The 16227-nt window shown below is 37.9% G+C and overlaps 3 protein-coding genes across 4 annotated transcripts in view; 2 read left to right on the top strand and 1 right to left on the bottom strand.

The window, feature by feature from the left end:
- Positions 1-2880: 2880 nt before the first annotated feature.
- LOC110186470 (beta-taxilin) lies at positions 2881-5106 on the bottom strand. The gene is made up of 4 exons (XM_020955657.2): positions 4906-5106; positions 4391-4791; positions 4106-4252; positions 2881-4050 (listed from the first exon to the last, which is right to left on the bottom strand). Exons 1-4 carry the CDS (start codon positions 4975-4977, stop codon positions 3126-3128), a joined length of 1545 nt encoding a protein of 514 aa, XP_020811316.1. The 5' UTR covers positions 4978-5106; the 3' UTR covers positions 2881-3125.
- Positions 5107-5711: 605 nt separating this feature from the next.
- Positions 5712-9885, top strand: LOC110186716 (protein bourbon). Of its 2 annotated transcripts, XR_002319840.2 has the most exons (3): positions 5712-6002; positions 6092-6459; positions 9760-9885. XR_002319840.2 is itself a non-coding variant. In XM_020955988.2 (2 exons), the coding sequence occupies exons 1-2, from the start codon at positions 5844-5846 to the stop codon at positions 6356-6358; spliced, it is 426 nt and encodes a 141-aa protein (XP_020811647.2). In that variant the 5' UTR covers positions 5712-5843; the 3' UTR covers positions 6359-6681. The 2 variants fall into 2 exon arrangements, 1 of the variants encoding a protein (XP_020811647.2); XM_020955988.2 differs by lacking the exon at positions 9760-9885 and having other exon boundaries at positions 6092-6681.
- Positions 9760-16227, top strand: part of LOC110186896 (Lipophorin receptor 1) — a 122742-nt gene continuing 116274 nt past the window's right edge. The window contains exons 1-2 of the mRNA XM_086840564.1: positions 9760-9885; positions 9992-10065. Of these exons, the coding sequence (XP_086696690.1) occupies positions 10037-10065 (29 nt within the window). The 5' untranslated portion in view covers positions 9760-9885; positions 9992-10036. The remainder of the gene's footprint in view (positions 9886-9991; positions 10066-16227) is intronic.

The following is a 16227-nucleotide window of genomic DNA, read 5'->3' on the forward strand; positions in this document are numbered from 1 at the left end:
CGGAGTACGACGGCAGCAGCTGGAGCCGCGAGTGGGTGCGCACACACACACACACACGCTTGGGTGTGCGGGTGGACACGCTCCTCGGTGGTTACAGTGGAAAAACTAATCGGAATATGAATTTTCAAAGGGAGTACATGGCGTATGAGTGATATTTGGAAGCATTTGTTTATAGGAAAAACCCTTAGAACAATTTTTGATTTCAAATAAGCAATAAACGTTGGACAACAAGCTAAGTTTAAAAAAATAATGTTGTCCTTCGTGACCATTTGTATTTTTACTATTTTCTTTAGCCATATTTATAATTTAACATAATAAAACTGCTGCTTTGTAAAAAACTACTGATTAAAACGTTTCTGAAAGAACAATGTACCAAAAATACAACGAAAAATCTTTAATTTAACTTTTTAAATTATTAAATATAAAATTTTTTAATTTTTAAATTATTAAATTTAAAATATTTTAATTTTTAAATTATTTAATTTATATAAATTTAATTTATATTATAAATAGTGAAATCCTGAAATAAAATGTTTCATAAATATGAAAGGAAGAAAATATTAATATACCGATTCTATACCGATATTACTAGTGAAAATTTTCATATAATTTCAAATTCGAACGTTTCGAAATAGATATTTTATTTCGATCATACCGGACATTTTACTTATAATATATATCCCCAGTATAAATGCTTTGATATTTTTAACCTAATCATCTAATTCTAAGCTTCCAAAATATATAAAGTTCACTTTATCGAATTAAAAACTTAATTATTCTTAATAATTGCATAGTCTCCTGAATTCCTTAAGTCCCACTGTGCCGTTATCGCCCATTCATCTTGCTCAACCCGCACAATTGGCTGTCAAAAATATTGCCACACATTGCGCTCTCTCCCATTGCCATGGTGCTCCTCGTTGTCGTCCTCGTCGTGGTCGTTGTCGTTGTCGTTGTCCTTTAACACACAGAGTCAAGCAGTCTGGCAGCCTTAACATTTCTGTTTCCCAAATGACTCTGATGTTACACCGCTGTTATCCTGCAGGCTGAGACTGAGAGTACCAGGTCCTGTGAGCAATGACACCCATGAGTTTGGGATGAAAACGATGCCCCTTCACGCGCCACCCGATTCCCTTCCTCCCGGAAGCTGACGCCTGCGTTTGCTGCTATTTCGCATATGCTCGTGTGTTGGACATTTGCAGTGTTTTTCACCAACGAACGGACGGGGAAGGTTTTACAGCCCAAATGACAAGTGCTTAGTGTTTTGCATGGGCATGAGTGTGGGAGTGCACTGGAAAAAATAATGGGATTAATAACTGAAATTTGAAAATGATTGGGTTTGTTTGGAAGAACAGAATATCCTAAACTTAATATTAGTTATTTCTAACATGAAAAAATGCGTACTTCAATAGAATTGTATAATTATTTCTTAGGTTTCTTAGCTGGAAACTTAAAAATTGGAAGTATTCATTGACTATGTAGATAAGCTAACGTTTCAATAACATATTTATCCAACTGTTTCCCTAAAAACGTATGCTTTTCTTTATAGAGAAACCAAGTATATCACCAATATATTTCTAGTTTCTTTAATTTATTTTATTAATTTATTTTTTTTGCGTGAAATTTAACTTCCTGGCTTTCCCATTCTCATTTTTCAAGTTTGCAAATGGGCAACTTGGCCCGCTGAGGAGGACAAGTGTTAGGAGCACTTGGCGCACGCTTGCGCGGCTTTCAAATTTAGCGTATTAACTCATTAAATGTTCAAAAGCTCATTGCCTGTGAAATGTGCACACATTCTTGTATGTGGAGGGTGTGTGTGTGTGTGTGTAAGGGTGTGAAATATGCACAAGTGTCGTTGACGTTGTCGTTGTTGTTGCCCCGACACTTTTGGGGGTTCTGGCGAAGACACTTTTAATACCGCTTAATGGGCCATCAGGCTCTGGGATTTCAGGGCAAAAGTTTCATATAAATATTATTCTTAATTCGTTACCCAACTTGAATATTTTTAATTAAATTTTGAAATTACTTTGGCTTCCTTCAGAGCTCTCAACGAGGCATAATTGCGGAATCCTGGAAAATGAGGGGATAGCTATCCGCTGGGACCTTGGCGACTCTCATTACTGGCCCCATTTTCATATGCAACTCTTTATGCAATTTAAATTAATTTCAGTAATTATCTTAGTGGCTTAAATGGCTTTATTTCAACACCCTCAACCACACACACACGAGCACACACAGGGACATACACCGAGTGACCGCTGCCAACTGTTGGCATTACGCATACGCCACGTTGCATGCGTCTTGAATATTTTATAGCGGAAATCTGGGGCCCGGCAAAAATGACAGCTGCGTGTTGAAAATAATTAAGGCGCAATTATAACGACCCTGACCACGAACCACTACCACTCAGCAGCACCACCACCACTCCCACCCACTCGGCCCGATTCCATTGCAATGTGTTGCATGCAACGCCAGACACTGCGGCGGCATCAACCGCCGTGACGAAAGCAACTCACGGCCATTGAGCTTGTGCGATTTCTCGAGGACCCACACCGCTGCCGCTGGCCATAGAAACACGGCTACGGAATGTCGGTCACTTTTACACTTGAACATATCTTAAGAACTTCAAACAAATTGAGCTGCAAAGTGCACAAATGTAAGAGAGTGTGTAACTAAATTAAGAAAGGTAGGAAAAGAGAGGATCTGCATCTTTGAAACTACAAGATAGTTAGAAGATATAGATATAGAAGAAAAGGGCTAATAGATTATACGGAACATACAAACATATAAACATAATCCGTACATATATCGAGAGAAATTAAATCTTACAATAACCAAAATGTCAAATTAATATTATAGCCCCATTAAGAAAAACATATAACCTTATTTTGTTGCAGGAAACACGATTTACTCAATTTGTTTAAACAGCAACACACGATCACCGTTGACATTCCATAAAATAAATACAATTTACAAAATACAATAAATAACTAGTACAAAATTATGCTCTGTTGATTATAATTGTTGACCATTTTGTGTTGAGACATGAATGACACGAAATGCATTAATGGGAAAGCTTGAACCCTTCCCTAATCTGAATGGGTGTACAATTGAACAGTCGGCAGAGTTTAGTCTGCATTGGCATCAATAAGGGCAGGCACTTCGTTTATATCAAAGGAGGTGGCTTTAGCGGCATCGCCTATAGTTTCCTTTTCTTGTGGAACAGTCTGAATGGTCTGCTCTTGAGTCTTCTTCACACCGGGTCCATCACCAGCCGCTTCTACTTCTGCATTCGAGTCGGAGACTATCGGATCCTGAACTCCGTTTAGTTCCTCATTCGGTGTAGAAGAGGAAGCGGCAGCAGCTGCTGCTGCTGCCTTAGCCTTTGATTTTTTCTCCTTTTTCAGCCGGTTCTTCTTGGCGTTGTTTGCCTGACGCTGCTCCTCGGCGGCGGCAGCTTTGTTCCTCTCCTCGGTGGCTGCTTTCGATTCGGTGGTTGTGAGCAGTTTCATTTGGCTCTGCAGGTTGGCCAGCGTCTGTTTGAGTTCGGCGCAGTTCCGTGTCATCATTTCCATTTTCGCCGTATCCGCACTAGCAGGCTTCACGACCAATGGCTCTGGTTCGGGCGGCAATTGCGGAAGAGCTGGGATTTCCATCTCATTATCCCTGAGGACCTTGTGCAGGGCAGTGCGCTCCTGCTGGAGAGCACGGAGTAGCTTCTGCAACTGCTGGATTTGTTTCTGCAAACGATCCGAATGCTGAGTTTGCAACTGCTTCTCAGTGGCCAGATCGATGACCATGGCATTGGCCTTCTCATACTTCTGACGCCATCCCAGTGCCTCCTTTTCGATCTTCTTTGTGTGCTTGGACATCTTCTCCAGCTCCTGCTTGTAGCTGCCGAAGACCTCGTTGGATTTCTGCAGGGACTGCTGGAAGTCATCGTACTTGGCCGTGTAAATGTTCAGCTGCTCCTTGAGCTGGTGCTCTCGTTCGGTGAGATCTTTTATGGCTCGCTGCGCCTGCAGTAGTTTCTCCAAGCCAATTTGGTTCTCCCTTAAAGATAATAGTATGTTAGTTGCAGTGTCTTTTATCATTTTTGTTTACTCACTTCTTCATTATCTCCTTCTCCATGGCCGCCTCCACCTGGGCCTTGCTGAGCTTGGCCTGGTGCAGCTGCGACTCGAGCTGCACCTGTTCGTTGAGCTTCTCCAGATGCTGCTCTCGCGTCTGGTACTGTTCGGCCAGCAGCTTTAACCTAAAACGGGAGGAGGCCAGATGGTTACCGCAGATCGCAAAGCAGAGTGTGTGTGTGTCTATATATGCAGTGTCTATATTTAGAAGGAGCAGCAGTGGGGCGTGCGGCGGCGGCATGCGCCATGAGGTTGCCTCTTACTTTTTGGTCATCTCGATGTTGTAATCGCGCAACTTCATGTTCTCCTCGTTGTTCTTGGCCAGCGACTTCTGAACCTCGTTCAGAGAGGACTGGAACTTGGTTTGGCTCTCCTTGCGGCGCTCCTCCTCGACCTTGATCTGGAGCAGGCTCTCGTTCTTCACCGACTTGATGATGCGCTGCTGTTCGCGACACACCTCCTGCAGCTTGTCGCGCATGAGAACGCTCTTGTTGAGGTCGCGTTGCATCTGCTCCTTCTCCCGCTGCTGGCTCTCCATCTGACGCTGCAGCACGCGGAGATCCGAGGTCAGCCGGCTCACGTTCTTCTCGCTGTCCACATGGCGCTGCAGCAGAAACTTCACCTTGTCCTCGGTGGAGGGGCACTCCTCGAGGGACTTGAGCACCTGGGGGGAAGGGGAAAATAACCATAAGAACCCGATTTATTTATAGCCGTTTCCATTGCAACGCCGGTTCGCGATGGTTCCTTTTCTTGGATTTCTCCTTGGACCAAAACTTACTAGCTCCTCCAGCTTCTGGTCGCGTTGCTTCTCCTCGCGCGCCACCTTCTTGGCTTTGCTTAACTTCTCCATTTCGTTTGAAAGTCGGTGCTATATATAACTTGAATTATCCCTTTCGAATTTTGACTATATTTGTTGCTAGATTTGTTTTTGTCGTGCCAGCCAGAGTTGCTATTTTCTGGCTAGCATTGCCTGAAAATTAACATTTTACATTTCACGTGTTTAGTTAAACATTTTACACGTTTGCAGATACATGAAGTAGAATTCTCATACATGGTGTCAAATTTCCAATTGGAATGTAAAATTTAAGTAAAATTTCCTCAGAGGAGAACGTAAGTTAACTCCGTGACTTTAGATATTTTATAACCAGATCTAGCGGTTTTTAATTTCCAAATTGCAAAAAATTTGAATTAAAATATCCAATACCATTAATTAATATCCAATAATATTATATAATATATCCATTACATTAATTAATTTTGTTTTCTCAGAATCTAGCTTATCTCATCACTGGCAAAACTTAAACAGTGTTTGTTGCAGAAAAAAAAAATACTGAAAGTGTGACCGTTTACTGGGATTTAAAATACATCCTCGAAGAAGGAGAAGAATGATGAGAGAAACCAAAACTAATTGAGGGATTTTTAATTGAAAATTGTCTATTATACACGAAAATATATTCAAAAATTTTAATTATTGAACTAAGAGCGCTACTTGGCGCAAAAACCCGGGAAGTCCGCGCTTAACAGCACACTGTTAACCTGTTAACAGTCACACTTGGCGCTTTTTTCGCTAGTGCAAAAATCTTCCGCCAGAGGCTGGCTTCAAAGCGTCCCTGGGTTTACAGTTATTTCCCGGCAAAAAAGTTTTCGCATTAAAATTTTTTCAGTCTCTGTTTTTTCTTAAATTTTCTTTAATTTGCACTGTTAAATTCACCCAATATGACCGAAAAAGAAGTTGAGTACATTGACTATCTGACGGAGAAGGGTATTTTGCCCAAGCTGCTGGATATATTGAAGCAACTGGTCGCAATGGATCCGCCGCCAGCGGATCCCCTGATGTACATTCTTCATGCCCTAGGATGTCCACTTATTCCACAGGTTTGCTATGGGGTTTTATTATGTGAAAAACTATACATATGTATATGTTAATGCACAATAATAAAAATAACGTTCCCCCACGTTCGCAGGCCCAAATGAAGGCTTTGGAGCGCAAGGTTTCACGCGCCCATGACGAACTGCGTCATTTGCGGCGCCTTCTCATCGATTTGGATGGCGAAGATCAGCTTTACGACAGCTCCAGCGACGACGACGAATATGTGGGCGCTGTAGAGACTGCTTTTAATGATTCCTCCGATGAGTACACCGATGAGGCCGGTACGCAGACCGAGGACGATAGTTCAGAGGCATCGGCAGCTGGTTCTGCCGAGGATCAGGATGAGATTTGCAATCAGTAAATTGCATGAAATGCATCCCATATTATCTTCAGCATGTTTCGATATCACATAAGCCGTTCAGCCTGTTTTATGTCCTGCAAGCATATTCCTGGCAACTGCATGTGAGTTGGGTTTTTTTCTTTTTTTCCATTATTTTTTCAATATACCGTTCGATTTTCCATAAAATTTATAATTAAATAAGAGGCAGTGCTAAACCGTTGGCACGGTCTCTTATCAATTAATTTAAACAATTTAAATGCTGACCTTTCCTTGCGAAAAACATCTTTCAAAACTTCTGAAATGTAATAAATATGTAGAATAAAGTCAATAATGTTTGAAAAGTAGCTAATTTGAGTTTATACTATTGTAAAGTCAGTAATACATAATTTTGTGTTTCTTAAAACGTTCGAGTCCGAATCGTCAGAACAAGAAAATTATAATGTTCTTCAATCTTGAGTCCCCTTTTAGGGGTTACAGAAAATATTGATACTAAATCTATATTTAAACGAAAACTGATATTAATATTGAATATTGCGAGATATTATTTTAATATTTTACTATTAAATTTTATATTTGTCGATATTTAACAATCCTTTAGATATGATTTTAAGCTGAATATTTGTATCAATACATCATATCGAAATTTTTCTCTTGATATACACCCCATGACCCCTTGCTACATCCCAAACATTCATGTTTTCCAATTGATTGAAACATGGGCTCAGCATTTTCAATGCATTTCCCGTTTCTCGCCCCATTTTGAGTTGATTGCCATTAAACACATATCGCAACCTGTGGGAAATCAATAACTAATATATGGTGTATATGTACACTGGCAATATCTAGGGCCCCAGTGAAACAACAATTCAATTAACTCCAACAAGCTGCTGCAGTTTGACTGTAAAATGGAGGAAATTTCATTTGCCAGCAAATTCCTGCTGCTGCTGTTTGGCCACAGCTTCTGAGCAGGAGGAGGAGCCCTGGAGCGGGTCAGGGACTAAGCTAATTCATCATTATCGAGAGCTGTGGATGAGTTGCAGCTAATTAAGCCATGCCCTCGGCAAAATCCAGTCAATCAATTTTTTTTTTTTTTTTTTGAGTTGAACTGCAATATAGCAAAAATATAAAAAATAAATCAGCATAATTTTCATATTATTTGGAGGGCTTTGAATGAAACCTGAGGACTCTGAAGCTTGGTGTGTAATTAGGTTTAGTGGTTAATATTGATAACTGAATTAAATTGGATTATATTGAAATATCCTCACAAAAGTTATCTAAAAATTTGTCAAGTAAATGTTTATTGATACTCTTTATATCTCTTTAAGGGTATTATAATTTCAGTCAGAAGCTTCAAAAACATAGAAGGAGTCATTTCCGACCCTATAAATCATATATATTCTTGATCAGCATCAACAGCCGATTCGATCTAGCTATATCCGACAAGAATTTAATTTTTTCAAAATTTTTACATTTCATAAGGTGTAAAATTATGAAATTTGATCTTTGAAAAATTGATAAAAAATGGAATTTCTTTAAATTGTAAATTGAGTATGCAGATTTTACAACCTAATAAAAACTAGCATAGAAAAGCTTTCCGAATTAAAATTAATGCATTTTTGGCTTAGTTATGGGTTTTTAGGCTTTGATTTGTAGAACAAATTTTCATATAAAACTGTTAAGAAAATCAACTCAAAAAATTTTACTCAGGAGCTTCTAAAACATATAAGTCATATATATTCTTGATCAGCATCAACAGCCGAGTGGATCTAGCTATGTCCGACATAAATTTAAGTTTTTCAAAATTTTCACATTTTATAAGGTGTAAAATTATGAAATTTGATCTTTGAAAAATTGATAAAAAATGGAATTTCTTTAAATTGTAAATTTAAAGTACGCAGATATTACAACCTAATAAAAACTAGCATATTAAAGCTTTCTGAATTAAAATTAATGCATTTTTGACTTAGTTATGAGTTTTTTAAGATGCGGATTTTACGAAAAAAGTGTCATATAAAAATATCGATAAATATCGATTCAAATAATGTCAATATTTTATGACAATTTTCCTATTCGATAACATAATTCAATTGCAAACTGCAAGGGCTTCTTGAAGTTAGTTTCCTTTATTGTTTCTAGCTCAAATTACAAACATTATTGAAGCAAAGTGAACTTAAAGCGGTGTTTATACCCTTTAAAATCGAAGTAAATGTATTTACCGAATATAAATTGAGTTTAAATGGCAGAAATATGTATAAAGCATATTTGTAAAAGTGCTTACGGATAAAAGATCTTTAAAGTCAGAAGAAGCAATTCGAATTGCAATTCCCTTACCTTAAATTGTATTAATTAATTGTTCAGTAAAAACTTTATTTTTTACCTTTTGCCACACTCTCATATATTTTCTCTTTTAATTGAATAAAAACTGCAAGCCAAAGCCAATAATCCGCACTCCTCTTTTCTCCCTGAACATATTTAATTCGTTTTAGCTTGCGATAAATTTTACACGTTGCAGTATACAGCAGCAAAGGGTCCTGAAAATGTTGCCATCGAAATGATTTACACAATATATATTTGTCACAGTGCGATAAATCCATCTAATCCTCCGGCAGGACCTCCGACATCTGCATGTCCGTCCGGCTTGACAAATAAACTGCAGTAGAGCTTACATAAATATTTCGCCCCGAAAAAGAAAACATATTTTGCCACATAAAATAAACATGCAACGGGGTGGTGCAGGCAGCAGCTGCTTTTAATTGCTTTTTGCTGGTTTTTCGAACGGTTTTTGTAACTTTTTAGTTGACATTGAATAATCGCTGCGGAAATTGTCGCTTAACGGGAAATTGTGGTAACAGCGACCAGTGGACTGACTCAACTTGATAATTGATTGGAGCTCTTTAAAATAGTTGGATCTTTTTTTGTATGTCTGACCACTGCCGCAGGCTATGCCGATTTTTTGTAACCCATTTAATCTCTGCACGCGTGTCGACTGCAAAGTGGCCCTGACTTGGTTTTTTTTTTGGTCAAAATCTGCTTTGCATGTCGGTAGTTCGCCGGAACGTACAACTTTGACCACGTAAAATACGAGACCCTTCGGGGCACAGGCCACCGCAGGGCAAACTGGCGGAAAAACAAACCGGAGACGGACCAAAATGAAGTGCAGTCAGCAAAGTCCTGGTCTGTCCCGGATTGCAGGCGGCGATCCTTGCGAATTCCCGGGAAAGGATCAAAACGAATGAGGAAATGAACTATGACAAAGGACGAGGAATAAAATGGTATATCTACAAAAATTAGATCTATATTATATCTAAAATATAGTGTTTTTGAAATAAACTTAGAAATATATCACATGTGAGGTTATTATATAGATATTATTAAATATATCAAAAAAAGCTTTCTAATTTGATTTACTTGTGTCTTTGCAGATTACTTTTCTTCAATATATCAAACAGAATATCGGTTAACCAACCATAAATTGGATTTATAAATCAACTTTTCTATGAAATATACCTATACAGTTTCGCTAATTTGATATTTAGTGAATTTAAAAGGTAATAATACAATAATCTTATCAGAAATTAATGGTCCAGTTACTTTTATTTGTTGTGGTAAGAATATATTAATATTTATTAATGGCTTTTTCCTTTGATATTTCAGTTGGTGAAATGCATTTACAATCGGACTGAAAAAGGATACCCAGCGATGCCCCATGGACACCATCTCACGTACAGGCAAGTGCACCAAAAATGAATGAATTTTCACAGTCAAAAATGGTGGGGAATGTGGGAAAATGTGGGGAAATGTGGGAAAGGGTGCCAGGCAACGACTCTGTGCCGCTTCAATTTCATGTCGAGTAAATTTTAATTTACTGCTCTTTTGTGACCGCATGCGAGCCAACAAAACTTTGGGCTCCTTTTTTTGCTATATTTTTTGTTTGTTTCCCTTCGGTTTTGACCTGACTCTCTTTGTGTGTGTGTGTGTAAGAGCTTATTTGTTTGGCTTTCTGGTCAAATGATATATCCGGTTGGTCCCGCTTCATTCGGCCCGAGGGCAAGTGTGGGGATTTTTAAAGCCAACCAGTACCACTGAGCTGCCATTAGTTTTAATGACCGCAAAAGGCAACCCACGAAATAAAAAAAAAAAAACAGGGAAAAAATGCTTAAAAACAAAACGGCGAGCGAAAATAAAAACTCTGCCATTGCTGCTGGCAGGCGGCTAATTGAAGTCTGTCTGAGTGCGATGGGGGAGGCGAATGCTATAGGGGGGCGTGGCAAATCTCAAAACTATGCTTCATTAGCCAAGCTGCAAACTCCATTTGCCTAATGGGGCACAGCCCACGCACAAAATAAAGAAATTTCCAGCCATAAAACGTGCCAAGCTTAAGGAATGAACCCGAACCCGAACCCTCGGAAAATAATGTTTATATATATAAATATTTTGGCTGCAATTGAAAATTCCAAACACAACAATTAAAAAGCAATTAACTATGCAAATTTTCACCATGTTAATGAGCCGGAAAGCGGGCGTGGCCAGCATATACATAACTACATATATACATCCGTATATTCTTGGCATTTTTCCGGGTTTCCTTTTTTGGGGGAAGTTTAGGCCAGGCCAACAGCGCCAGCATCTGACCCAAATACATCAATGTCTGGGAAATGTTTTTGGCCAAATGCTTAACACACACATAAACAGGGAGAAAATTGTGGTCCTTTTTTGGATTTACTCAATACTTAAATTTATATGTGCATAAAACTATGGAATATACATAAATATTAGAAATAACATCAAAGATTTAAGATAAATTAAAAACCTTTTACTAGTATTTAAGGCAAATCCTTTTCCGATCGTGCTTTAAAGCGAACCTAGACTTGTTATTTTTGGTAGGGATCTTAAAAAATATTGATTTATCGATATTTGACCAAAAAGTTGATAAATAAATTATCATTATTTTACATCATAAGTAAGTCCGATAAATCGATTTGCTATATCAATGATATATCGAAAAAATACTTTAAAAAGTGAAAGAAATAAATTAGACAACATTATTTAGATATAATATTTTTCGATTTTTTAAATGCGATATTTCAAACATAATAATATTTTCGATATAGTATTGATATCGATATCTTTTTTTTTGTCTTCTGGCTATCCAAACTATTTCTTAAATATCAAATATTTGTATACTTTTTTCCTCAGTGCCCCCTCACGTACGAAAACATTTTATCATTTGCTATCATTTTTCATGCCACCAACAAAAAAAAAGGGTTAAACAATTTTTATGTGTCAACAAGAATAATTTCTGTCACTAACACGAATACACGAATATGGAGGAAACTTGGCTTCTCAAATTTCCAAGTAGAAAAGAATGAAAAGCGGGTGAAAGTCGGTCGAAAGGTGGGTGGCTTCTGGCGTGGGAGGGGGAACGCCAAACAAAAGGCAGTTGGCATATTAATAATGAAAACAGGACGAGAACAGAACAACGAAGGACGACTGACAAGCGAAACAAACTGGGACAAACAAGACAACAAAGTGCCACGAATTGTCACACAAAAAATAAAAAATAGTACTGCAAAAAGGAATCAACAAGCAGTTCGGAAATGAATACGTCCTCCACTCGCAGAGTGAGGTATAAAAAATAGAGAAATACTCACTTCCCCTCAACTATTCGCAAAGTGTCATAATACTTTACCATAAAGTGTCCAGAAATGTAAGCTTACACTTGGCCCGGATGTGTCTGAAGGAGCTTCCTTCCTCTTTTTTTTATTCTTGTTTGTTTTTTGGAGGACGTGACAATAAGTTGGTTTTGATGGGGATTATGTTGGAGGCAAAAATAAGCATTTGAAACTAAAAGTAGTCTCAATACCAACATTAATATTACAATCTATTTTTAGAGAATAATTACAAGTAATAAATCTTTTAATTGTGTTAAATTCACAATCAACTTTATGTCCCTCAATCTATAAATTTTTTAAAGTTTTTACAAATATGAAAAATTTGCTTAGAAAGAAGCCAAAATCCCCACCCCCACCAAGTATAACAATGAATGGGAAAAATCCCCTTTCCCAGAAGTTCCTCTTTTCGCCCTTTTCTGCAAAATAAATATGCTGTGAGCCATAAAAAATACAGCCAACGTTTCGTTTGCAACGTTTATCAAGGCATTTGCACTGCTGAGCATGCCAATGTCAGAACTAAACTACTTAGCGATGACCTTGACAGATGCTCGGCCACCCACTGCCTCCAATGCCAGCCAAAGAACACTGGGGAAAAAGAGGGAAACTGACAAAAATCAGAAAAAATTTTTAATTTAAAAAGAATCGAGGTTTTCCGTTCAGGGAATTATTATCTTTTAATATAACATTGAGGGAGATATTTTTGTGGAACTTTTTTTGGCTCATTTCTTACCAAATATTCCTTTAATTACCCCTTGAATTTTTATTCTCAGTGCATGGCTCATTTCCGCTGAAATTCCTCCCACCTGCCCTCTCTCCCTGTCTGGTTGCGCGGCAACAGCTTGGTCCTTTGTCCAGGACCATTATTAATACCAATTAAATGAGCTTAGACTCTGGCTCTGTGTGCCCAATCATTGAATGCTTATTACGCATACGCCGCATGGCCCCCCCCGCCAAGCCAGGATATTTATTGCGTAGCCATGACAAAGGCGAAACTTTTTAATTGAAAAAAGTGAGTGGGAAAATATTTGGCAGCTAGATAAGCCTAGGGGATGCGGCTGAGGGGGCCCAGGAACATTACACAACCTCTAATTATTCGGCAGGACGCTTCATTAGAATACCGCATTAAAGAAAATGGTTGCTTTTTCTACTTAGTCGCCGGCGCAATGCCGCCGCCTGATGAATGACTTAATCACCCAGAAAAGCGCCACACAAATCAACGGGCCCAACAGGATCCGGCTGTTGTCACACAGAACTTTCCTCCGGAGGCAAAACTCCGCTCAAAATTAATGGAGCAAATCAAACGAGCAAAAAGCAGACACCAGTTTGGCCGCAAAAGTCCAGTTGACTCCTGGAGACTGTAGACTGCAGACCAGAGAGCCTGCCATCGTTTAATAATGACAAGATTTGTGTGGGTTGCATACAAAATTAGCGGAAAGTCGCCTTCGTCCTTCGTCCTTCGTCCTTGCCACCGCCTCTCATCGCCTCGCAACGCAACGCATTGCCTTTTTCCAACTTTAAGTTTCCGTGGCCGGAGCTCATTTATTTTCCCCTGAACGAACATTTCATGGCCTGGCCTGTGTTCTTCTCATTTTTACTACTTTGTGTTCCCCTATACTCTCCCAAAGGTTATTTTATATATTGCAGGTGTTTTGTGCGGGATTAGTGATAGGTTTTTAGGGATTTAATGTATTAAAAAAGTGTGTGTGATATTTAATGATGTTTTCTTGAGGAGATTAATCGTAAGTAACCTTTCCTAAAATTATTTAAAGTTAATACTTTATCTCACAGGATGAAATATTATTCAAAGAGACATTTAAAGATAATAATATATTTAGAAATGATATTAATATATTTAATTTAAGCGCGATATAAAAATGTACTTAAGAAGGTTAACAATATTTTCGATTTATCATATATCTTCGATAATTACATATGTACTTTTCTATACTAAACTACTGTTGAAGCACCTTGAGTTGCTCCTTTAAGAAAATTTCAATTTCTCGAATAATTTTCTTCTGGAATATTTAGAAAAGTTGATATTCGATAGTGAATTAAAGTTATGTAAGCTCCTTACAGTTTCAAAATATATTTCACAATTTAAATATATGCTAAGTAAAGGGTTTTATATATACTTTACATTACAATTTATACCTTATTACTCCCTAAAGAGTATCTCTACTTTCGAACTGCATCTGGATTTGGGTCTTCTTTTAAATTAAACTCGGGCAAAATTGCAAAAATATTAACTTCCTGTGCAGCCAGCAAACAAACAACTGCAAAGTTGAGTCATCAAGATTTTAAAACTTCATTTTTATGGCATACTTGCGGGAGCCGCAAATTTTAATTTATGTTTCCTCTATACATATATATTTTTTCTGGCTTTAATTAAGCTGAGGAAAACTAAAGTTTCCATTCCATAGCCAGGGCCAATGCACATGGAAAATTCGTTGAATTGGCATAAAATGTAATAATAATTTTCAGGGGACAGGGGGTTGTGTCTGTGTCTGTGTCTGTGTAAAGGAAACAGCTGTTTCCGCCGACAAGACCGGATGGGGTTAGGCGGATTTGATTTTCCCGACTGAGAGAGGGAGGGGGGAAATTTTTGGTAAAAGCCTTTGTGGCATTGCGCGAAGCGTGTGCCGCAATTTGCTATTCATTTGAATTTTCAGCTGGCACGGGGAGCCGGTTCGGGTGGCTCCTTGTTTCCCAATATTCCACCATAAAATGCAAGAGATTATGAAAAGTGCGCTTTTGGCCACTTCCTTGTGTAGCCACAAAAATATTTGGCTTTATATATTTTCCGTTCCCATTGCCTTTTCCCGTTCCCCTTTCCCCTTTCCCCTTTCCATTTTCCTTATTCTGTTGTTTTCGGTGCACTGCAACCATAATAATCATAATGCAAATACGTGGCTGCATTTTTGGGGCACTCATTCGTAAAATTTCAATGTGCAACAGCATTCATTTTGGCGAGCAGTCATTGTTGAAATTTAATCAAGTCCTTTTTTGGAAGTTTCATTTAAATTTTAGATTGTATTTTATCATGCGTACAGGTGTATCAAATTTTGAATTTGTTTAAATATTTGAATAACAATGCGTTTCATTTAGATTTTAATCCAACGGATACTTTATTTAACCTTTTTAAATCATAAATACTGCAAGCTTCTTTGATGATTTTAAATTTAAAGTCAAATTGTTAGAAATATATTCCAGGTAAAACAAGCTTATCGGCTTTGTTGAGATTTTCCTGTTACTCGTTGTTTCTATCTGGTATGATATTACATATTTTCAATTTCCAGGTAAAGATTTCTCCATTACATACTTGCAATTTCCAAGGAAAGGTTTGCTTCATTCTTCTCTTATCCTTTTTATTTTTGCACCGAGTGCAACGAGAGGCTCTCGGACATTCGTTTCATCCTATTACCAGTGCTTAGATAAAGCCAAAAGGATTTCAGCCCCGAGAGCTCTTCGTCGGTATTTATGCATTGCCCGTTTGCCAAGTGAAACCCAAAGCTGAAAACTATTACAGTAATTTTTATATTTATTTATGAGCTGGCAGACTGAAAGTGAGCTGCTTTCAGAGCCGTCCTTGTTGTCGCTTGTGCATTAGTTTAAAAAATACATTTCAGTAGAAGTTCTTTAGCTTAGCAAGCATTACTTGAGTGAGCTTTGGTTGGTTGGGTTTTAGTTTCTGTTTTTCTGTTTTTCCTTTTCCCTGGGATGCCAGTCACGTGGCTGTCATTGGATATCGAAAAACTACGCATTTCCCAATGGGAATTCCGGATGTCTAACGAGCGTGACAAATGCAAATGAAAGTAACAACGAAGATGCCGAATTTCATCTGACCCAATGGACACATGACACAAAAACCGAATCGTGAAGGAAGGGAAGCGAGACTAAAAGCCAAAAATCTAATCAAGTGTTTTGATTGCATTTGTAATTGTTATGAATGCTGGTGTTGGAACTACAATTTCCATAAATAACCATTACAAGAAAAGTATATTTTGTTGGGAAATATTACTTAAAGGATGTTACTTAAAGCTTAAGGTTAATGTGGGTATGTTTTTATGCAGGAGATGTATCCGATATGATATCTTACTCAATATCATATTGAGAGTATTTAAAATCACATTTAAATCTTATCTAATGCTTCGAAACTTTTGTAACTTTACCAAACTTATTATAGTTCTATTATACATTGCTTGTTATAAGTATTAGCAC

The sequence above is a fragment of the Drosophila serrata genome, unplaced genomic scaffold (assembly GCF_035046125.1).
Source record: "Drosophila serrata isolate PLE 108 unplaced genomic scaffold, ASM3504612v1 contig_382, whole genome shotgun sequence".
Lineage (NCBI taxonomy): Eukaryota > Metazoa > Arthropoda > Insecta > Diptera > Drosophilidae > Drosophila > Drosophila serrata.